The sequence below is a fragment of the Sitophilus oryzae genome, unplaced genomic scaffold, assembly GCF_002938485.1.
Source record: "Sitophilus oryzae breed Bouriz unplaced genomic scaffold, Soryzae_2.0 scaffold_1436_pilon_pilon, whole genome shotgun sequence".
In the NCBI taxonomy this organism is placed as follows: Eukaryota; Metazoa; Arthropoda; class Insecta; order Coleoptera; family Curculionidae; genus Sitophilus; species Sitophilus oryzae.
The window spans coordinates 103748-126882 of record NW_022146100.1 but is presented as its reverse complement, the minus strand read 5'-3'; the positions used below and the strand labels follow the sequence as shown (position 1 = coordinate 126882).

General features: G+C 31.6%; 2 protein-coding genes across 8 annotated transcripts in view; one reads left to right on the top strand and one right to left on the bottom strand.

Annotated features, from left to right (window-relative positions):
- Positions 1 to 23135, bottom strand: part of LOC115876380 — a 68405-nt gene that overhangs the window by 26010 nt on the left and 19260 nt on the right. The gene's annotated exons all lie outside the window — the stretch shown is intronic.
- On the top strand, positions 72 to 20662 carry LOC115876376 (protein AF-10). Of its 6 annotated transcripts, none has more exons than XM_030892118.1 (18): positions 72 to 271; positions 462 to 689; positions 2179 to 2258; positions 3487 to 3651; positions 4289 to 4486; positions 5225 to 5472; positions 7884 to 8244; positions 8514 to 8690; positions 9097 to 9298; positions 9405 to 9582; positions 12879 to 13074; positions 13191 to 13351; positions 13434 to 13620; positions 13719 to 13884; positions 14085 to 14264; positions 14456 to 14654; positions 15757 to 15913; positions 20439 to 20662. In XM_030892118.1, exons 2-18 carry the CDS (start codon positions 581 to 583, stop codon positions 20496 to 20498), a joined length of 3024 nt encoding a protein of 1007 aa, XP_030747978.1. In that variant the 5' UTR covers positions 72 to 271; positions 462 to 580; the 3' UTR covers positions 20499 to 20662. The 6 variants fall into 6 exon arrangements, with proteins under 6 accessions (XP_030747978.1, XP_030747977.1, XP_030747979.1 ...); XM_030892117.1 differs by having other exon boundaries at positions 5219 to 5472; XM_030892119.1 differs by having other exon boundaries at positions 5219 to 5472; positions 15757 to 15952.

The following is a 23135-nucleotide window of genomic DNA, read 5'->3' as shown; positions in this document are numbered from 1 at the left end:
GCAATATAGCTCTTAGGCAACCAAACATACTTAAAGATTTGTGCGCATGTGTCAAACTTGAAAAGCAAAATAATCACAAAAACAAAATGGTTTCTCGTTTGTGAAATGTGTTTATTATGGCATTTTCCTCCCAAAGCATGATTTTTTTATAATATATATTAAACACAAGTACTTCAAGATTTAAAATAGTACTTTGATGAGTCAAAATTATTGGAAAAAGTGTAATAGTGGCATAACAATCAACCCGCTGCCATCGACGCTGGGGTTCAAGGCACGTTTAAAAAATGTGTATTTTTTAAGTATTTGAACATTTTTGGTTTATTACGCCAGAGTTAGTTAAAGAAAACACTGATAAAATTGACTAAAATATATGACAGCACATATTGTATGTTATATAAATGAGCTATAAAAATGTTTTGTTTATATCTATGCAGTTAGTTTCAACCTTGTGATATTTTCAGAATTTTTGTTACTGGACGAAATATAACACATTAGCGATGAATGGGATTCTGTTGCATTGGCGATGTGGCGAACGAATGTTGATAGATCGCTAGTTTAGCAAAATTGGCTTTTCTGCATTATGAGGGAGATGGTAGGAGGCTGTTGTGTTTGTTCTGATGATAGAGGCTGGTCTGAGAATCCCCTTGTTTATTGTGATGGACAGTCGTGTACTGTTGCAGTTCATCAAGGTAAGCAGAAGAATAAATTGGAAATATATCATGCGAGTGAGGCTGTGTTATGGTTTGTTACTAAAATAACAATGAAGATAACGGAACTTATATGCTATCAATGCTTAGTTATAGTCTGTCCAATAAGTCAAGGAAGATTTCGACAGATGACCTCCAAAAAATGATGGGAAATATAATTTAACTGTGAAATAAAATAACAGACATAACTTACTTAATATTAAGCCCTGTTGTGTGTGTCAGAACATTGTAGTGCTGCCAGAGACCTGTCAAAAGAACTAATGAGGGTTCCAGTCAATATTACGGGCAGTAAAAACGTAAAATTTTCTATACAGATTATTGTATAATGGATGGACCTAAGTTAAGCTCAAAAATTTAATAAACCTCTTTGTAAGCGTTAAAATTAAGAAAATATATGTATTTACAATATTCCGAGCTAGAAACCATGACTTTTTGATTTGACAGTCGACGGTCTTCGCATACAATTTGCGACGTTGTCAATATAATGGTTTTATATGATCTTATCAAGTAATTTTGTTAATTTTACAAAATATACCCCATAAAAATTAATATTTATTGGTGGTTTGGTTTGATTTCCATAGATAATCCTTTTTTTACGTATTAGATAAAAATGTAAAAGAATCAGAAAAATTGGCGTTAAATAGCGGCAACATCGTATAGGGTAATTTCATCATATGTTTGTGTCATCTGTCAAAATTCTTCCGCGGCATCCAATGTACCCTAATTTTATTGCAATATTTTCAAATTTATTGGATAATCGCAGCTTTTTTTGGCTAAAAACCTGTATTTTTGGAAAAAATCGAAATAAAAATAACTTCTACACCCTGTATCTCCGAAACTAAGCATTTTATTACATACATTTATACGAACTTTTTTACTTATTTTTATCTGCAGAATATGCTGCCGAAGTTTCCGGAATACAGTTCGGACCACCCTGTATATTTGTGCAAATTAAATGTTATTAATCTATATTTTTTTTGTATAGTTTTGTTTCCAATGTGAAATTAAATATGTTAAGTTAATGTATTCTAAAGGTGCGTTCACACTGGCTGCGCCGCTCCGCGCCGCGCCGCTCAAATCGTTTTTTTAACATATACTTTTGTGCGCGCTAAAAAATACACTTCAAAAGTACATGTTAAAAAAATATTTTGCGCGGCGCGGAGCGGTGCAGGTTGTGTGAACGCACCTTAATATTTTCATTTTGTGAATATTTACTGTAAATAAGATTCCAATAGATTGTATTATCAAATTATGTACATCATTTTATCACTAAATAATGCATCAAAAATATCAATATACTTGAGAAACCACTCTTTCATATACCTAGATCTGAAACAGAATTTATTTATCATGTAATTTATCTTTATTTTATTTATACTTAATTTTATTTGTTATATTTCTACTACCTAATGTATTTTACAAAAGTTATCTGAATCTGAATCTTAATATAGCCCTCTTTATTATATTTTAGCTTGTTATGGTATAGTTACTGTTCCAACAGGCCCATGGTATTGTTGTAAATGCGAAAGTCAAGAAAGAACTGTTAAAGTGGTAAGTGAAATATGGTTTTATAGCTGTTTCTACAGGTTTATTGTTTGTTATTGCTATACCATTGACCTTTTTTTTATGACACCCTAGCTGAAATCTTCCAGGAATATTGACCATCTTTTTTCTCACATTTTTTTTCAACTAAGAATCTAGGTTTACCGAGATTTTATTTTTAAATGAACTCAGTCATGTGAAATACTTAGATGAAAATAGAGTGTTTTAGTGACGTTTCCATCTAAAGTAAATGTCCAGTGAACTGTACTATTTACACGTTTATATTTGTTTAATTTGTAAAGATATTTGTGTTGAATAAAGAAACTAAGTAAGGAAGAAGTATACCGAGAAAATTAGTGAAACCGCTGAGGTATTTTAATATAATAGCAATTTATTGCTATCCATGTATTCATGTGTGGTAGACGGACAAAGGGCCCTAGGGTGGGGATCCTTGACAGTTCTGTTTGACGATTCATTTGACACATTTGAATTTGATTTGAAGTTTTGTGGATTTATCACTCTTTACTGGGCTTATTTTATGATATTTATTATTTATTCTACTATTGATAGTTGTTTAAAGGTAGTAAATCTAGATGGAAATTGTAGCAGAACTTAAATTAACAGTGACACTATTGCGATTGATCGAAAAAGACTGTAAAATAGTTGGTTGTGTAGCGTGCCTTCGATGTCCCACGGCTTTATGACCGACACTGTATACTTAAATTTATTACTTGCTAATAGAAATTTAAAAATCCTATAACTTTAGTATTTAACTTTTTGCGGGAGCCTCCTATAGTTTCCCTAATAATCGACGAGTGACCCTGTATCATATACATACGTGTAGTAAACCGATCGTTTATGAAATTCACTTAAAATTAACTAATTATATTATATTTTTTCTAACATTTTTGCTTTTATTTACTATTTGTCAAAGAATTTAAGTCGCGTATTTCAAACTCGCAAAAATTGAAATTCGTCGAGGGGCAAAAAAAAACTAAGAAACATGTTACTATGACGTAGCTTCGGTTTCTAATGTATGAACCTGAAAATAATATTGAACTCTTTCTCTCTTCCTTCTTAGTTTCTTAATTCAGTGTTTTGTTTTGCTTAAAATTGATTCATTGGCCATTTATTAGTAGGTTATATCAGTATTAATAAGCTGGCTGTTTGTGATTTGTTGTGCAACAGTGTCGTGTACAAGATGACTATCTTAAAAATGTTCATATCTGCTTCGCAGAAGTGTGAACTGTGTCCCAGTAAATATGGCGCCCTTAAGCGCACCGATAATCAAGGATGGGCCCATGTGGTTTGCGCTTTGTACATTCCCGAGGTTAGATTTGGCAACGTTTCCACTATGGAACCTATCCAGTTGCAGTTGATTCCTCAGGAAAGATTTAATAAGGTAAGCCATACTCCGAGTCTATTCTTGATTTGCCCAAATAAATAATGCTATTTCCTAGTTACACTGTGTTAATATCAATGAAAGAAATACAAGGACATATAACACCCAAGACCAAATTGTTACTATGGCACCAAACAGTGCCGTCGCCATATATTTTCCTTAACTTAGCTGCTTGAAGGGATATTTATATTTTTGATAAATGTTTTAACTACGCCTATGGTGTAGGCGGTAGTATCATACTAATTAATTACGAAAAACACGTATTAAAATGTTAACAAAAGGTACAAAACTAGTATCGACGTATAGCACATATCAAGTACATATATTATCAGAAAAATAATTACCAAATTCAATAAGAAAACGCTAAAAAGTTGGAGTGGACTGTTTATCGTTCCGGCTTTTACACTTGAAAGCTGAACATCACAATTGTAATAAAGTTTATACAAAGTTCACTACACACAACAAATTATTAAAAACCGCTAAAATTGTCGCTGTTGACGAGGTGGTGACTCATCCGTAGGCTCCAAAATGATGGCGTCTAACGTAACAAATTCTGCTGCAGCCCGTATATGGGCGTTACATATCCTTGTATTCTTCAGTCGTTGGTTAATATGTTATTTATTTTTTTTAACGGTAGGTTTGCTATATTTGTGAAGAAAAGGGTAAAGCTGCCAGTTCGAAGTTTGGTGCGTGTATGCAATGCAATAAAGTGGGTTGCAAGCAACAATTTCACGTAACTTGTGCCCAAAGTTTAGGTTTGTTGTGCGAGGAGGCTGGGAATTACCTGGACAACGTTAAATATTGCGGATATTGTCAGCATCATTATAGCAAGTTGGTAAGTTTTAATAAAGTATCGTCACTGATACCAGCTTTTTTTGTGCAATTTTTTTTAAAGAACCCAAACAAGCGGTTAGCATTTTTTAATGGACTTTAGTGCATTTTTCCTTTATAAGTTTTAAAAGTTTGCAGGAAATGGCAAGTATATTTAATAAGAACAATTTCTAATTCAATATTTTTCTCTACTGTCTCTCAATTAATGATAAAGAATGAAAATTGTAATTTTTCAAGATACTGAACTTGTTGCCTTTATCTATACTTAAAGAAAATTTTTTTCTTCATTTTTTTGCATTTTTCTCCATTTTTATGTTGTTCGAATGTTTGAATGTCGTTGTTCTCGTTGTTCGAATAAAAATTGTTGTTCGAATACATATCATTCGCAAAGTCTAGTGCCAGAACTAGGTTCTTCTGATATAAAGACTATATCTTCATTCCCGAGAATCTATAATCGTTGTCAGAAAACGTGTTGTTTTATATATTTTTTTTTGAAATGGTTTTGTTTCCAAATTCCTACTTACATTTTGATCTGCAGTAAGTACTTTACACTTTGACATTAAAATAAAAAAAAATCTGAAATAAATAAAAAAAATCTGATTTTTTCCAACCCTGTAATAAATAGAGGAAACTAGAACTACCCTGAAACTTTCCCAAGCGTTTTTTTTAGTGCAATTTAACTAGGCTAATAGAGATCTATAGAAACATTTATTTCATGTAAGGTTTCGAAAATTTGTTCCAGAAAAAGGGCGGTAACGTGAAAACGATTCCGCCGTACAAGCCGATCAGCGACAGCCACAATTCGGACTCGAATTCCGAAAGAGAGTCCGAAGGGGGCGCGTCCGGCTCGAAGAGGGGCTCCTCGCCGTCGTCGTTCCGGAGAAAGTCCGGCTCCAGCGGCAAGAGCAGTTCGTCCAAGGTGCCCAATTCGTCCAGCAAGTCGTCTGGGTCTTCGTCGCAGCAGAAGACTACTCACAACAATACAAAGGGGTATGTAAGGTGGTACCGGGACCGGGCGCGTCTTAAAAGTGGCACACAAGTAGCAGAATTAATCTTAAAATTTAAAATCTAACAGATACATTCACAGCTTTGTTTTTTTACCCAAATTTAGTTTTTTTTTTTAAATTGGTTTGATTATTTTTTTAACCTGTTACATTTTTTCTATATTTTATTTTTGTAACTTCAAAATTAAAGACTTTAATAAAAAAACAGAGAAAAAACTTCATTGTGTTGGTAAAATGTTAATTGCAGTTATAGTACTATTCTTTTAAAAGTTCCTCAATATGGCCGACCTAGTTACGAAAATTGGTAATTTTTTTTTAATGAAAAATAAGTTGGTGTTAGCGAATTCAGAAATTGATTTACTCTTTGGTTAACAATAACATTTTTCAGGATTGTCAAGTTGACGTTAAAGTTAGGTTATTAGGTGGTTGTCATAAAATCATAAATAAAAACATAGATTATTGAAATTATTTAATAAGAATAAAGGTATTTACCGCAGATCCGAAGAGATTTTACTTAAAGGTATTTTATAAACTTTCTCAGTCAGAATATTAACTCCCCCGTGTCTTATATTTCAGTTAAAGGGACGTAAGAACTATAGGAAGTGAATTTTTGTTTTCATGTTTTGCCGATATCTGAGAATTCCTAGAATTATCAAGATTATTGAATAATTATAGTTGTTTAATAAGTGAAATTAATAGAAGACTTGGAAATAGGCAGATGCTTTTCATGTTATGGTTGATAGATCACCCCATTTCTCTTAATTTGTTTTTATTTCAGTACAGTTAATCACAAATTGAATTGATGTGTGCAAAAACAGCTATATATTTTCAAACATCTTATTTAAATAGTTCTTTTATATACTGTTAAACTGTATCAACTACAAAGTATTTAGCAAAAAATTATAAGGTAATAAATTTTGTATATATAATTTATAAAAATTTATAATATATAAAGATTAGAACACAATCCTCTGAAGGAAAAAGAAATACTCAAAAACTCATTAAATATACTTTATTAAAAATAACAACATACAAAAACATCTATGCAAACTGTAATAATCAGAACATTATCCACATTATACCTTTATTAAATTTGTGTCCACACTCCTGTCAGGAAAGCCAGAAATGTTTGTTTAAATATTAACTTATTTTAAATTGCCAGAAACACATCAGAATATACCTATCACAACAACAACTATAGGTTAATCTGTACTAAATTTTATACCTAGTAAGTGATGCGTTAACTAACAAGTATAGGATAAAAAACAATTATTAATATATAGTGTACTATACAATGTCCTGCTTATTTATGAAATGACTTTCCCTTCAAATGTGAGGAATACCAGTAAAATAAAACATAATTTTTGGTTTAGTTTGGTGTTTGATATTCTAACTACATCTATTACAAACCTTAAGTGCTTTTAGTGAGTAACTGTATTTTTTATTATTGTTTGTGTATCCTGTAAAGTAAAAAATATATATTTCAAGAAATATAAAAACAATGCAATAGATATCAAAGAGATTCATAAAAACTACTTACAATTATTGTACATAATTATATATTTCAAGTGTTATTTGATGTTTGGTCCCATTACCAACATTACCTTATTTAGGTCTTCTCTACTAACTCAACTTTTAAACCTGTTTTAAACCTTCTTTATATTTTAAAACTGATTTACAACAACCTGTAATGCCCGCGCTGTTTCCTGAAATATAAGTTTTAATCTATTTATTATCATATTATAGTACATATTACAAACCTCAAAATTACTGATACGAGGAAACTTCTCAAAATAATTAGAGACCTTTTTACAAACATCTGGACTAATTTATTTTCACGAATTTGTGAACGAGTCAATGTTTTCTAATACGTTTTTAAGCGTTTTACATATTTTGAATATCTTCCAGCCTATTCGTCAATTCTTGATCGGTGAAAAGATTATTTATAACTATATAATTAGTACTGCACGGTTAAATAAAAGAACAAAATCAAGTAGAATTTGTGAATAAAAACTAAAAAATAATGAAAATATTTAGAAAAAGGAACCGTAAACGTCAATGTCAGCCAAGTGTCAGAGTTCAATTGGATTTACCACAGATTATCAATTTGAACGATTTGAAGTACAGTCGATTCCAGTTTAGAGATTTTCGTTTTTTAAGCCTCCCATACTGAAGTCCGCCATATTGGGAAGTTTTAAATGAATACAAGTATACTTACCGCTGATATCAAAATTATATAACTAACAAAACCAATTTGAAGAATAAATATTAAATAACCCTAGAAAAGTTCAACAAATCCCAAAAATATCAAACATATCTGTCAAACATGGGGGTTCATGATGTTGATTCCGCTTCTAATCCATGAACATAAATCTACATGATTATTTTTGTTCCTAGATCATCAGATAAGAAGGTGTCAACTTCGAAGGTTGTCAAAGCTGATGATACATCGTTGCCTCCGGCTTCGACTTCCTCCGACCCGAAATCCGACAAGAAAGAGAATAAAAGCGAACCCACTTCCGAATCAGATCGCGAGTCGAAGGACAAGGACTATTCGAAACACTACAAGAAACGCAAAGTGAACTCGAGGACGCCCACGCCCGTCCAGGGCGAGACCAGTGTCGTGGTTAGTGCCGTAGCGACTGTCGCGCCCTCTTTCAGTGTTCAGACTACCACAAGTGCCCCAACTACAGTACAAACGGACAAAAGTAATAGCGTTAGTTCGAGTGACGTTCCGCCAGTCGATAAAACAAAGAAGGTAAGCTTAGTATTATTCTTTTTTATTAAATGCTTAAATTTCGTTATGTCAGTCTTTTACTTAGAAATTTTACAATAATTATATTTAGTTCTGTAAAAACAAAACATCCGTTTATTAAGTTAGGAAGGTCTATATCATAAAAGAAAAAACTGGAATTGAGAGATAGAATTAATAGAACTCTTATTAAATTTTATCTTCAAATAATAATGAAAAAGTCTATAAACAGAGATGCATAAGAGCTATTATATTAGGAAATTGGTTTTCATTAGGCAAAATTTGATTCAACTCAGTCAATAATCTCCAATCAGCCCGTCGTTGCCTTAACTTCATTGCCTTCATTGAAATCGAGTTCCACATCTACCAGTACTACAGGAGAACCCACAGCAATACCCCCCGAAACATCATCTTCATCAATATCTACCCCCTCAATAATTCACACAGCACAGGTATTTTAAATACAAAAGTCTTATAGAGTTGATTTGAAGCCTTTTAATAATTTTATATAAAATTACGATTTTTATAATATGGAAAACTGCATTAGTATCACTGTAAATAATAGAGTATGGATAAAATCATTGAGTAAAAACTCTAAGGAAGGAAGATGTTACTTTTTATGTTAAATCTAAAATGGGAGCCTTTTTTAATAATTTGCCAGTTAATGAATATTAATCATAGACTCTCCTTCCTTAGATATTTATTGAATGAATAAAATGGTATGAAATTATTTTTTCATAAATTAACTTGCAATATATTATGAGGTGTTTTAGAACTAACCTAGAACGTTTCAGAGGTTCAGTAAAATGTTTTCATTGTTATTACTGTGAATAAATCGAAAGTTTTGTTTTTTTCTAGGCGCAAGCTCAACAGCACCAACAACAATCGCTTGTAGTGTCTGTACCTTTGGCCAGCACGACGCTAAGCCCACATAATCCATTGATTAGCAATCAGACAAGTGTCTTGGTGCAGACGCCTTTTGTTGTGACATCTGAAAAACCTGCTTCGGCAAGTGGTAGTGGCTCCGAAAGGGGCACTCCAGTTACACCAGTTGCAACAGGTAAATATTAGAGATACGAGAAGTTTTTACAGTTTCAGGTTAGAATTTCACTTCTAGATCATCACTGATGGAGAGTGCTAATAAAAATTGTTATTTTTTATTCTAGACACTATGATTATTACTGCTGGCAGTACAAACCAAGGTGTTTTAACGTCAGAAATGAGCGGAGGTGGACTGAAAATTACGTACGAAAAACAACCCGATTCCATCAATACGGAAGTCGATATGGAGTTGGAAGTGGAAACTCCTCCCAGTACTCAGGACGCACCCAGTAAAAGAGGAAGGTAATAGACTTCTGTCATTTTGGTTGTATTTGATTTATACAGGGTGTCCCAGAAATAAGCGCAAGTATTTTAACTGGTAGTATAGTTCAAACCCAGAAACACGCCTATGAGATTTTTTTCGCGAAAAAAATTATTTGAAATTTTTTTTGTACTTTTTTTTAGTTTTTAGTTAAAATACATAATTTCTTGAAAATATTGCAATGTAGATATTAAATTAAATTTACAAGAAAGAAAATCCAGAAAAGATCCAGTGGCTCTCAAGATTTTAGCAAAAAATCATTATATTTTGAAATTTTCAAAGTAAAATAACTCCGTTATTTTGGACTTATTTGAAAAACGATAAAGAGAAAATATGTTTCTTTTATCAAGATCTACCACCCCTTAAAATACTTGCACTTATTTCTGGGACATCCTGTATTATTGAAGAGAAATACTAAAGAAAGAGTATATGAATTCAATTGTGAATATATATGATATGAATTCAGTTTCAAATTGAAATCACTGACGTTTTATTTTTCAAGTTGCAATATACATGGTGGTCCGAATTGTATTCCGGAACCTTCGGCAGCATATTCTGCACATAAAAATAAGTAAAAAAGTCCGTGTAAATGTATGTCCAAAAATTAGTAGTGGGAACTATCGAATGAATACTATCGAAACATTCGATAGTTGCAATTCATTCGAATAATTCGATAGCTAGTAAGAAAACATTCGTCGAAAACTATTCGAATAAAAATTATCGAATAGATGCGTCATCTGCCTTGAAATATTGTATTCAAGTAATTCGGCAGCAAAAACCATTCATTTATAAAATTCATTCATTTATCAAATTCATTTATTCGTCAGGATCGATTTTAATGAAATTTAAACTGGATTTTAGTTGTCGTCCGGCGACGTAGGTTTCTTTCCTAGAAACCCGACAGCGGTCGGTGGCAATGCTATGAAAGAAGCCGGCATCTTTGATTTTTTGCGGAGTCAAATAAAGATAAGGACACATTATTTTTTTTATTGAGGTGCTAGTATTTACACAGAAAATACATTATGAAGGGCACTGTTGCCATATATTCGTATTAGTTGGTATTAGCAAAGAATATTATTCTTTAGGATTAGTTAGTTAGGGATAGTATGTCTAATGTTTTGCATCTTTTTTTATTAATATTCTGTTATTACACTGCAATAATACTTTTTATTTTGGATGTAGGAAAATGATTTTTAATGTTTTTAAGCAAAGACTGGTTTAATAAATAATAATAACAGTAATAATTTGTTATACCTATTAACAACAAAATTTAAAATCATTTAATAATATAAACATTTTTTTTAAGTAGTAGCAAAATATAAACAACAAATAGAAGTCAAAAGTATTTATATTAGATCCTATTTAAAAATAATATAGTCTCTAAATGGCAACGTTGGTTTATTAAATAATAATAGTTACAGAACTAATTTGTTATAATAACAACAAATTTTAAAATCATGAAATATAAACATTTATTAATTTTCTAAGCATGCAGTGTAATGGAAGGAAAATATATATATAAAAAATTAGAAATCAAAATTATTTATATTACTTTTTATTACTTTATATTACTATTTAAAAATAATATTTACTTTTACTGACATTTACTTTAAAAAATAAATGAAATATTTCTTCGCAAAAAACTACATGTCAGAGAATTAGCATAAACAAAATACAAACATTGTTAACTTTTTTTTTAAATTGGCACGTGTAAAACTTTCAATTTAATTTTTTCACCCCAAAATTTGAGTTCAATAACCATTTACTTAACCACATTACTTAAATATGATTATTAAGTTCCAACTAATTCATATTATTAAAACATCCAAAATACAAATATGTATTTTTAAAATTAATTGTAAGTTCATCTCATCTCTCTTAAAAATTGTTACTTCTCAAAATTTCCCATTAAAAAAATGCAATCTAACCTAACCATAATATACCATATAAAATTAAATAATTGAAAGATCGGGCCGTAGCAAAAATCACACAAATCTATAATATAATCACACAAATCCGTAGAAAATCACACAAATTTTCGGAAAAATTTTGACCACTTCGCACACAATCGTCAATTAAAAAAAAACTACTATTTTTCTATTTTAGTATTTTAATAAACGCAAAAATAGCATAGTATTTACAAGGCGAGGTTATAAAAATTTGGAAGAACTAATAATGCACTGACGCACACAAAAATCAAACGAATACTAAATTTCATTTATCAAAAACATTCGATAGTCGTGGCTCGTGGCGCAACGATAACCATTTAGTCGCACGGCGAGGTTGTCACTTATGCTTTAATATATAAATGAATGAATTATTTTATTCGAATAAAACCATTTGATAGTTGAAATCATTCATTCAGTAACCATTCGATAGTCTAATTCATTCGATAGTTCCCATCGCTACCAAAAATGCTTAGTTTCGGAGATACAGGGTGTAGAAGTTTCATTTTTATTTCGATTTTTTCCAAATAATTTTTGAAGTAACGTAAATATTTGAATGAAAATTGGATAAAACAGTTTCTTTTGAACTTTTGACACAAAAACATTTCAAATTTATCATTTCAGTCTAATAACTATTTAGTCAACATGTTTAATTTATGTCAATGATGACAGATATTGATAATTTCGATTCAAAATATCTCCAGAACCATTACTCATAGCGATTTTTACCAAAGAGACTTGTTTTACGTAAAAAACGTCGTAAATGTATATTTTTTTACTCAGTACTTTTATACAGGTACGGACAAAAAGTTATTACTCTTCAAACCAGTTAAAAAATATGTAGGTGGCGCCCTCTATGAGTGGGAGTCATATTGACAAATATGAAACTCCTAGACACCAATTTTGAACCAAATATTGACGTTACTTCAAAAAATATTTGGAAATAATCGAAATAAAAGTGAAATTTCTACACCCTGTATCTCCGAAAGTAAGCATTTTCGGACATACATTTATACGAACTTTTTTCCTTATTTTTATCTGCAGAATATGCTGTCGAAGTTTCCGGAATACAGTTCGGACCACCCTGTATAGTAATATGGTTCAATAATTATCTGGTTGTATTACGTTCAGTCAATAAATGCTAATATTTCTTAAAATTCATTATTAAAGTATATTTCTAATAAAAATAAATAAGTTAGTGTAATTATTTAAGTTCAAAAATACACTACTGAAACAACTAAGTAAGGTTTATAAAATTGGCGTGTCCTATTATATATATTCTCTAATTTTCTATTTTATGTAACATTGATTGATGACAATTCTTTTCTTAGATCACAATCGCATGAAAAGAGTGATCGTACGACGCGAGGTAAAAAACGTAACAGTACCGGATCAAATGGAATGGCCCAAATGCAAACCAGTTCGTTCACGTCTGACGTCCCAAAGCGTACCACTCGCATGCACTCCAGTACGTCAGCGAGTACTTCACCCCAACAGCAACTTGGGGCATTTGCTGTTATTTCACAGGTACATGCTTCATAGGTTGCAGATATTTGAAATTCTCATTAATATGAACTCAGACGCGAACTTGTATACATTTACTTAATCAAATATTATTTTCGATAACTAAACTGATTTTACAGGAGAAAATAAAAGATTCCCCACCAAGCAGTCCGAGTTCAGAAAGCCAGGGAGCATCCTCTAGCGGCCAAAGTCGAAGTCGTACTAAGGGCCGCAAGAGTGCGCCTGCGGCTGTGAATTTAGGACAAGCCCCGTCCAAAGCAGAAAATAAAGAATTTAAAATGTAAGTATACGATACCCCTGAGATGGTTCTAATTATAATTTAGCTATTAACAAATCTAAACTTTTGTATTATTGTTTGGCAGCTTTCAAAATGGCGTTGGAACCGCCCCTCACATGTTAGGCAACCAACTTAACCCCACGTCGACTATGCATCAGAAAATGACTGATCATCTGAATTCTGAATTAGAGGCGCATAGTATATACAGTACTTCTAACGACACAAGTCCCACGTTGATCGGACCTCAAATGCATCATAAAGTCGTGCAATCGGTAAGTTTGATCGCTATATGCATATTAATATTAATATACTAGGATCGGCATTTCTGGCCTTGAAAAAAAGAGTACGGTTAGTTAATTCTTGTTTACAGGCTAGAGCAAGTAGTACCGGTTCGAGTACTGCCTCTGGGGGTAGTGGTTTATCGTCGGTATTGGGTGGGGCTGGGGGTACAATTCCACAAACTCTAGACCAACTTCTAGAACGCCAGTGGGAACAAGGATCTCAGTTTTTGATGGAACAAGCTCAGCATTTCGACAGTAAGTTATTTTTATTACAAATTATAAAACTTCACACGTTGGGTCCTTGTGACAATACAACATTATGCCCATTTTAATTTTTTTTACATTTTTATTTAATTTTTTGGTTTTGAGGGTCTTACAATATTACTGTTTCGATACGTTTTAAAAACTTTTATTTTACTTTTAATTTTTTTCTAATAAAGGTAACGTTGTTTTAGTTGCTTCACTTTTGTCCTGTTTGCATCAATTGAGGGCGGAAAATTTCCGATTGGAAGAGCATGTCAGTTCGCTGATTCAAAGACGGGATCATTTACTAGCTGTCAATGCCAGATTGGCGATTCCTCTTACTGGACAACCTAGTATCGCACAAACTCAACAAACCTCTCATTCTCATAATGGTAAGTATATCTTCCATTCCTAAAAAAGTTAGGTTTCGTTTGGAAAGCGTTTTAATTTTAATCGTTTTATAATGAAAAAAAAATATATCTTTTCTGCACTAGATTTTTAGGTAGTTAGAAGATATTTTTCATTTTCAAACCAAACCAACTCATTACTGTAATAACTCACTAATAAAGCAAGTATTTTTTAGTGAATAACATTCATCCGAATGTTGTTGTGAATCACGGAGACATTCCTAGACCTTCACGTCATAGTAGCGGGTCGAGTTATGACAGACATATGTCAAACGCTCACCATCCGCCAATCGAGAACGGTCTGCCACCTGATTCGTATGCACCAAACCCTCATAGAAGTCCTGTAGGTAGTGGCCAGCCGAGTCCCACAGTTAGGTAAGTCTGGTTCTCTTTTTGTCTATTATTTATGTAGAGGATTGTAAAAAATGTTTTAATGGAATTCGTGAAATTGACTTTTCTGTCAACAATGCTTTATTTTGATATATTGTTATTTTTGTAATTGGAGGCTATTTAATAAGAACCATTATGTTTTTTCTCATTTTTGATTGTACAGTGTCTCTCAGATTGTTCCTAATAATAAAATTTTTTTTAAAAAAAAATACAAAGTTATGCAGAATTTACTCAGCTTATCCGTGAACAAACTCATGATTAAAAAGTATATATAGTGATATGTGCTAGCAAATATTAAAGGGAAAGTTCAAAATTCGAATATACGTTTATTTGCTAAATGTGTTAACACAAAATTTGATTGCCATGACAGTTGAAACATGGCACATTTTAATTTGACGGTCACTGGATAATATAAAAAAGAAAGTTTAATTGTCAAAATATCTTTATAATTATATATGCATAACTATATTTTTGTCTTAGCCATAGCTAATGTTTTTAAACGGCGATTATGTCTAGAATTTCAGATTTTAATAATACTTTAAATAATAAAAATGTCAAAATTATTAAAAAAAAACATCGAGAATATTATGAAACACACCAGTTATTTTTTTAACGGTAGTTTTAGATTCACGTAGATTTGTTGCATTATGATACACAGTCTAGGTCGTAAAATTATTCCTTTAATAGATTTTGTAGAATAATACATTTTTTGCAATGTTTAAAATAAGCCACAACTTGATTCAGACAATTTGCAGAAACGTGCACTGTTTAGTTTATCATTTTGAACAGCTCAAACGATTAAAATTGTTACCTCTACGATTTTTTATGTTTGACTATTTATTATTTTCAAGTTAATTTGGCGTTTTTGGAATTATTGATAATTTTTGTGATAAATCTATCCATTTATTTGTAACTTCTCGTTATTGCTCTTCTAGAAAGGAAAAACCAAAGTGCGATTTTTGAAACAATGTTTTTACTGTTTCTCTTAACTACTAGGTTATTGATAATAAAAACTTCATATGTTTTATTAGACGTGTATTAACCGAAATCTACGTAAATCTAGCTTATAACCCAGGTCCCTTTGTAGACACCCGGCGGGGCCGTACCCCCCATCCAACAACGGCCTGCTGCGTCAGTGCGCTGACACGGGCGGAAGGGCGGCGCCGCCCCGCCCCCAGCCGTTCTACCCGCTCTACGACCGTCCCGGCTCCGCCCACTCGTCGTCGTCCTCCTCGCAGCAACAGGTGTGACACCGACCGCGCAAGCGCAAACGTAGTCAGATGGTAATTGGCTGTGACGCACCGGAACGCTCGCTTTCTGTTAATGGTGTTTTGACATTTGGTGTTAATTTTTCACTTCCCAGCCGTACGATCGAATAAAATTGGGATTTAAATTCAAAGATCTTACTGAAAAGAAAGTCTTTCTTTTTTTTTCAACCGATTCATAAATGTATGTACTAAAATATAGTGCCATAGCAGAGAGTATTCCACTCTCTGTGTGTCGAAAATATGCGGAAGCATTTAAACAGTCGAAGCAAGGAGCTTGTAGCCTTTGATTGATAGCCTGATAAAATGATAAACTATTTGGAACGAGAACGTAACAATAAATTACCTTTGACTTCAGTCAGGAAGTAAGTTTGATTGGTAAGCACATTATACCACCTTCAAAGTTATTTCTACTTACTCTTTGTAAAGAGCTAAATATACAGGGTAGGCAAAGAGTGGCTATGGATACCGGCTGTCAATAAGATGTTAGTTCAGTCATTGGGGATCAAAAAAGGGGCCTGCTTGGAAAAAAGTCCGGAAGTTTTGAAACTTTGCAGGTTTATAGGTTTTGGGGTCCCTAACTCAAATCCATAAAATGCACATTTCTAGACTTGCCGCCGGCGCCGCCATCTTACCAAGATGGCGCTCAAAATCGGTATTTTGTGAATATCTAGAAAACTATGCGTTTTTCGCAAAAATTTGAAGAGAACAAAATTAAAAAGAATAAAATTTTCTATAAAAAAGATTATATGAAAATGTTTGCTAAAGTCAACCGTTTAGGCACAAAATCCCTGGGTTTTTTACAATTTTGCGTAAAATATAGTCGATTTTCCGAATTCAAATGTCGATTAGTGTTCACTAAAACTAGTTTTAACATATTCTGCAGATAAAAATAAGTAAGTTATCATTTCACTCACATAACTCTCTAGTCGACATTTTTATTTTTTGTCAGTGATGACATTACAGTTGGGGGTTGGAAAAACACTAAATCACTGTGTAATGCAGTGATAACATGTATTGATAATTTCCATTCCAAATATCTTGAAAATAGTCGTAGCGATTTTTACCGAGATAGCATTTTTACTTAGAAAACGGCGGGAATGTATATATTTTCACTCATTTTGTTTAATACAGGTACAGGCGAAAAGATATGACTCTTTAAAAGAGATAAAAAATATACAGTTGACGTCCCCTACAGTAGGAGAAAATTATTTGGAAAAAATCGAAATAAAAAGGAAACTTTTATATCCTGTATCTGCGAAACTAAGCATTTTCTGATATACATTAATACGCGCTTTTTTACTCATTTTTATCTGCAGAATTTGCTGTCAAAGTTTTCCGAATACAATTCGGACCGCCCTGTATATGAAATATGTATTTTAGTGATCTTAAATAAGGTTTAGTGATTCTTGTATATTAGAGAATTTATTTTTAGAAAATTTTTGAATTATCACATACAAAAACTTTTTAATACTTTGAAAACCTAATATTATTGGATCGTACGGCGTTGCATCGTGGTGGTTGTTTGTTCTTTTTTTTCGCGCCAGCTTTCTGTATCTCGATGTGGGACTTGGTCATGCTCATAATTAATTATTTCACATATTTTTTTTTGTATTTGTTTATATTTATAAATGAGGCTGTATAACACTTGCTTAAGATTGAAGCACACGAACCCGGCTCCCAAAGAAACGGCCAGGAATGGATAAATAGCTAATATAATAGTTAAGTACATACAAAAAAAATGTTCCAAATACAAATAATGAGTGCGTAAAGATTTCGGATACGGATTTTATGCCGGCCGGTTCTGTGTGCTTCAACCTTTATACTATAGTCTAAGAGCTAGCAACGTTTTCGAGAAAGTATTTTAGGACGTCTGGCTCTTTGATATATCTTTTACTATGCTCTCTGGAACAGCAGGCGGCCCTTCTGGCTGCCGATACCCGTTGCGTTCACTACTGCGCATCGGAAGAAGATCCTATTTTTTTTTAAAACTTAGTTCTATAAATTTTAGTATTGAATATAAATCGAACATATCTCCATAGCGCAGTGCGTAGACTTTCCCACTACGAACCGATGATTCAGAGTTCGAATCCGAGTCAGGACAGAGACTTTTTTATTTTATTTTCGTTTATATTCTGATAGTAAAGTATTAAATATTTGTTTTTTTTAAATTACCAGAATTATTTAATACTTTACTATCAGAATATAAACGAAAATAAAATAAAAAAGTCTTTGCCCTGACCCGGATTCGAACTCTGAATCCTCGGTTCGTGGTCGGAAACTCTACGCACTGCGCTATGGAGACATGTTCGATTTATATTCAATACTAGAATTTAAAGGACTAATAAAAATATAGGATTTTCTTTCAATGCGCAGTAGGGAACGCAACGTTTACCGGCAGCCAGACGGGCCGCATGCTGTTCTAGAGAGCATAGTAAAAGATATATAGTCTGTCAAACGAATAACTTTGAATTTGACAGTTATCGCGGGCTTTTCTAGTGTTAATTTTATTAGGTTAGCAACTTGCGGCCATGCTGACACAATGCCGTCTCTAATAGAACAGCCTCGGAGCGAGATTTATGACGTCACGCTAGTTAGATACTACGGATTAATAAATATGTTGTAGAATACATGGAAAACATAATTATTCCTCGTATTTTTGGTTTGTATTTTAAAAATGAAACATAACCTAAAAACTTTGTTTGTTGATCAATTTAAAGAAATAAAAAAACTATAGTTTGTGAATTTGTTCCTTATTATGTGATATTTTTGATATTTATTAGTAGTTAAAAGGAAGAAAAGTTTATTAGTAGCTTGGAAGACGTCGATGTCTCCATACCTTCTGGGAAGAGGGGTATTATGAAGTTGTGCCTTTAGATGTAAAAAATCATATATTCTCTGGAGAATGTCTATGGAGAATTTCTCCATAAGAATTTATAATTTATTTTGTGTTCAATGTTACTTTGTATTTCGTAGAAAATACACTTTTGTTGAAAAAAAATTGTCTTATTTTCTGATGTTGTTTAACTTATACAAATATAACTTCATACTTCCATCAGCTTCGCTGATAAGAATTTGGCTTGATTTTAGTTTAAAGTCTAAATTGTTTATGTTTTACTATATTTTTGTAGGTAGTTTTTAACGTAGTTTTTGTGTAGTTTTTGAAGGTAGTTTTTAAAATTTTAAAACGTAGTTAATACAAAAAACTACGCGTAACTTTTGGCGTAGTTTTTTGCTTCATAAACTACTTAACAATCCTGCATTTTACCCATTATCTTATGCACCGCCTATTCATTATTTGTATATTGTAAAACATTTGCTGCATTTGTATGGTTCATAGTTTATTTGCCAAAGTATTTATTACTATAAATAGGTATATATTATATTGTATTTATTAACTGTATATTATGTATATTTCAGGTAAACTATATCATTTTTAAAATACAAACCAAAAATACGAGGAATAATTATGTTTTCCATGTATTCTACAACATATTTATTAATCCGTAGTATCTAACTAGCGTGACGTCATAAATCTCGCTCCGTGACTGTTCTATTAAGGACGGCATTGGTCTAATATTTAGAAATGTCAAAAGCTGATGACATTTTACTTTTGTCAATTATGACATTTCGTGTTGATTTTTGCAAGAAGATGAAGAACTGTCACTTGTTTTATTATTTTCCTTTTCTATTTCACGAAGAGTTACCTATATGATTCGTTCAGGCACTCAATTTAAAGAATATCAGTAACTTTTTTGACAGAGGGATTTTATATTTGCCATGTTGGTAAAAAATAACGGTCAAAATTCAAAGTTTTATTCATTTTATAGACTATATCAACTATCCAGACGTCTTAAAATACTTGTTTTTCCGACGTTGCTAGCTCTCGTACTACTACTTTAAGATGTCGCAGAAATGCATTTTGAATAAAAAGCACAAATATAGTTTTAAGGCATAAATTAACTTAATTCGATCATTATTGGACTCCTCATTATTAATTTAGTTCAATAATAAATAATGTCCCTATATGCATTCAATGGTTGCGATAAGTTATTTTTGGATTCGTTGTATTTATTAGATACATAAATCGTGATAATATTAATTTGTCATTGCATTGCTTGGTGTGGTCGATTTATTATATTCTCGCTGTTAGAAATAAAAACTGCTCTCCATGAATAGACTTCTTTTGTAGGAACCTTTTGCAATACTCTAGAATATGACGCACTTTAATTATAAAATACAATACATTTTTATCACATTAGAGTCTGTATAAAGTCATTAGCGTCATCTGCTGATGGTGTCAATCATGTCAGAGAAATGTACGTTTACAGTGATAAAAACGTTTTGGTGTTTATTTTTGGAAAACAGTCACACATATTAATATTTCATCCTTGTATTTCGTTGCGCATGTAAAGTTTTTCTTTTCAGTTAAATTCATTATTAGTTTAAGACTTTTTATACACGATCCAACATTTTCAGCATAGTTTTTGTTTTCTTTTTTCAGATGGTAATAAGGAGAGACAGAGATACAGACCTGTATGGATATAATTCGAAACCAGGCTGAAAGCTGACGTTTTAAGAGGTCGAAGCATTGACAAATCAAGTATATTTGGGTTTTGTGTGTGTATAAGGTTAACGCTTAATTTTATTTCAATAGATTTATTTTTTATTTTTTGATAAAAATTCTTGTTTTCTCCCCCTTTCAATCAATTTAACAAGAAATTCTACAAGCATTATAAATATTTAATTATATGACAAATTTAATGAGCTTAAAAAGTTAGTATTTTGAATACAGACAAGAGAGATGTTTCAAAATTGGACCACCTCTAATTTATATGAAATGATTGAGATTCCAACGTGGAATTAAGTCATTGATAGCGAGTTTTTTTTGTCAAAACTTAAAGCGTTAACTTTTTACATACCAACCCATTCGACGAACACTATTTTTTGACTGACTCTTTTTCGTAAATTTTTAGATGTAATATTGAAATTAATACTTATTCGAGAATTTACTCCATTCGATAACGCGCGAAATTGTATATATTAATATTTGCTTAGGAAGCATATCAGTTTGTATCATAGACATAGATTCGTCTGTTTTCGACTAAACATTTTCATTTTTTTTTTATTAAATCGTCTAGGTTACGGCCTTAATCGGATAATAACAAAGTAAAATATTGTTCGGACGTTAATAAGTTTTAATTCCACAATCTTATCTAGTACAAGAAACAACATTAATCTTCGTAAATACATCTTATACAATGTAATTTAGAGAAACGACGTAAACTTTTTTATAATTTACATTTTGAGAAAAGTGCAAGCAAAAAAAATTTTAGAACAAGCAAAAACTTCATAAAAGTTTTTGCTTGTTCTAAAATTATTAATCCCTTTTATACTTTTCCAAATTTCCATATTGTTTAACTGTAATAGTTCTAAACAGACGTAGTTAGCTCAGGGAATTTTAGTAAATAAAATAATAAATAAAGTCACGATGCGTACCATTAATAAACTAAGCCATACTAATTTAAAAAGTGTAAATAAATAGATATTCTGCCCTGGTTATAAGGTAAACAACAGCAATCATAAGAATTTCTAATTGGTAAAGTTGGTTAATTGGTAAAACTATGACTTTAAAGTAGTGTTGGGAATAATCGGATGATTTCAATCCTCGAGTAGTGATCCTCGAGGATTCCCATAATCGGGTGATCATCCGAGGAATCCTCGGTTATAAAATTTTCAAAGAAAAGTCAAACAAAAATGTTTGATAGTTGTTGGCTACTTTGATTTTTTTACGATATTTAATATATATTTTTATCCTACAAAAAGTTAATTTGACTTGGAGACAAACTATTTGAATGCTAATTTTGTAGAACCTGAATAATATTGTTTTAATTTACAACAGGTTCAAATAGCCACGGAAAAGTAGAAAATATTTTTATAAAAGGCTTGAATTTTTTCATTTTATATTTAAAAAATATATCTCCTTTTAGGCTAGGTCCTGGCATGCAATTTCGAGTCGACCGATTATTTTGTTGCAGAATTGAAACAATGCAATAATGTATCTTTATGAAGCTGCATACATAGGAAATCGAACATTTAGCCGATCAGCTCCATAACAATCTGTTTTCACTTTTTCAGTTAAATAATCGGCCGACTCGAAATTGTATGTGAGAGGGTAGCCTTGTAAATTATACAATTATATATTTTTTAATTTTTATATAACTGTTTTTATTGATTACTTTTTGGTAAAATATAAACATTTTATTTATTGATATAATTTATTTATACATCTTATTTTTTTAAAAATCGAATGTTATCCTCTTATTTACTTAATTTTTGGGCGAACAAATATTTTACTGTTGTTTACCTTTTTTAGGGCTTATACATAGTGCGCATAAGTATATAGAGAAAATTTAGCAAATACCTAATTTCAAAGACATTGTTTTTAAAAAATACAAAGATTTTTTGATGGTTAATTGTACAAAATAAAATCAGATACTGTATGAACGAAAAAATCGGCGTCACTATAGGCAATGATAATTGCTGATAGTTTCTGACAGGCTGGAACGACCTCAATATAACATTTTTTATTAAAAATTGAAATAAAATTACTTTTTAATTTTATTTAAAGAAAAGCAGAAGTTGTTCCAAGACCTTCTGTGAATGTCTGGAAACATCTTTTACTTCTGCCTAAGTTATATATTAATTTTTTAAGTCAATTTTTAATAAAGAACATATTGGGTCGGTCCGACACGATTTTTTGTGGAATGTCATTTGAAAAGCCACTATGGCGCCATTTTTGGTATTAAAAATACCTATGTTTATAGGAACTAATGTACTTATGGACCACTGTATATTTTAGGGTTAAGTAGAATCGTGGCCAAGATCGTAGATATATAAAAACAAGAAAAGAAATCCCTATTTTCGCTAATATTTTCGAATTATTTATACTTTTGTAATAAAATGCTCTAAAGTTAAAAACGGACAAAATAGTTTGGGGGATTTCAAGTGGACGTGCTCACTCTGTACGCGTTATTTATTGTGGGTTTAAGTCGATTTGTAGTGACGATTAGTATCCGTTTTATAAATCTATTATAGTATAGGTTTCGAAGTTTAAAAACTGCTCTGGTAGATTAATTGATTTTCAGCCGTTATTTTTATTAAATAGAAACCATTTGAAATCACCTGTGGAATTCAGGTG

Bases quoted from the DNA above. Each gene is read 5' to 3' on its own strand.
- LOC115876376 (XM_030892117.1), top strand. From the start codon at position 581: ATGAGGGAGATGGTAGGAGGCTGTTGTGTTTGTTCTGATGATAGAGGC. The intron at 8,245-8,513 runs GTAAGCTTAGTA...GGTTTTCATTAG, and splicing joins CAGTCGATAAAACAAAGAAG to GCAAAATTTGATTCAACTCA. The intron at 13,352-13,433 runs GTAAGTATACGA...ATTGTTTGGCAG, and splicing joins GAAAATAAAGAATTTAAAAT to CTTTCAAAATGGCGTTGGAA.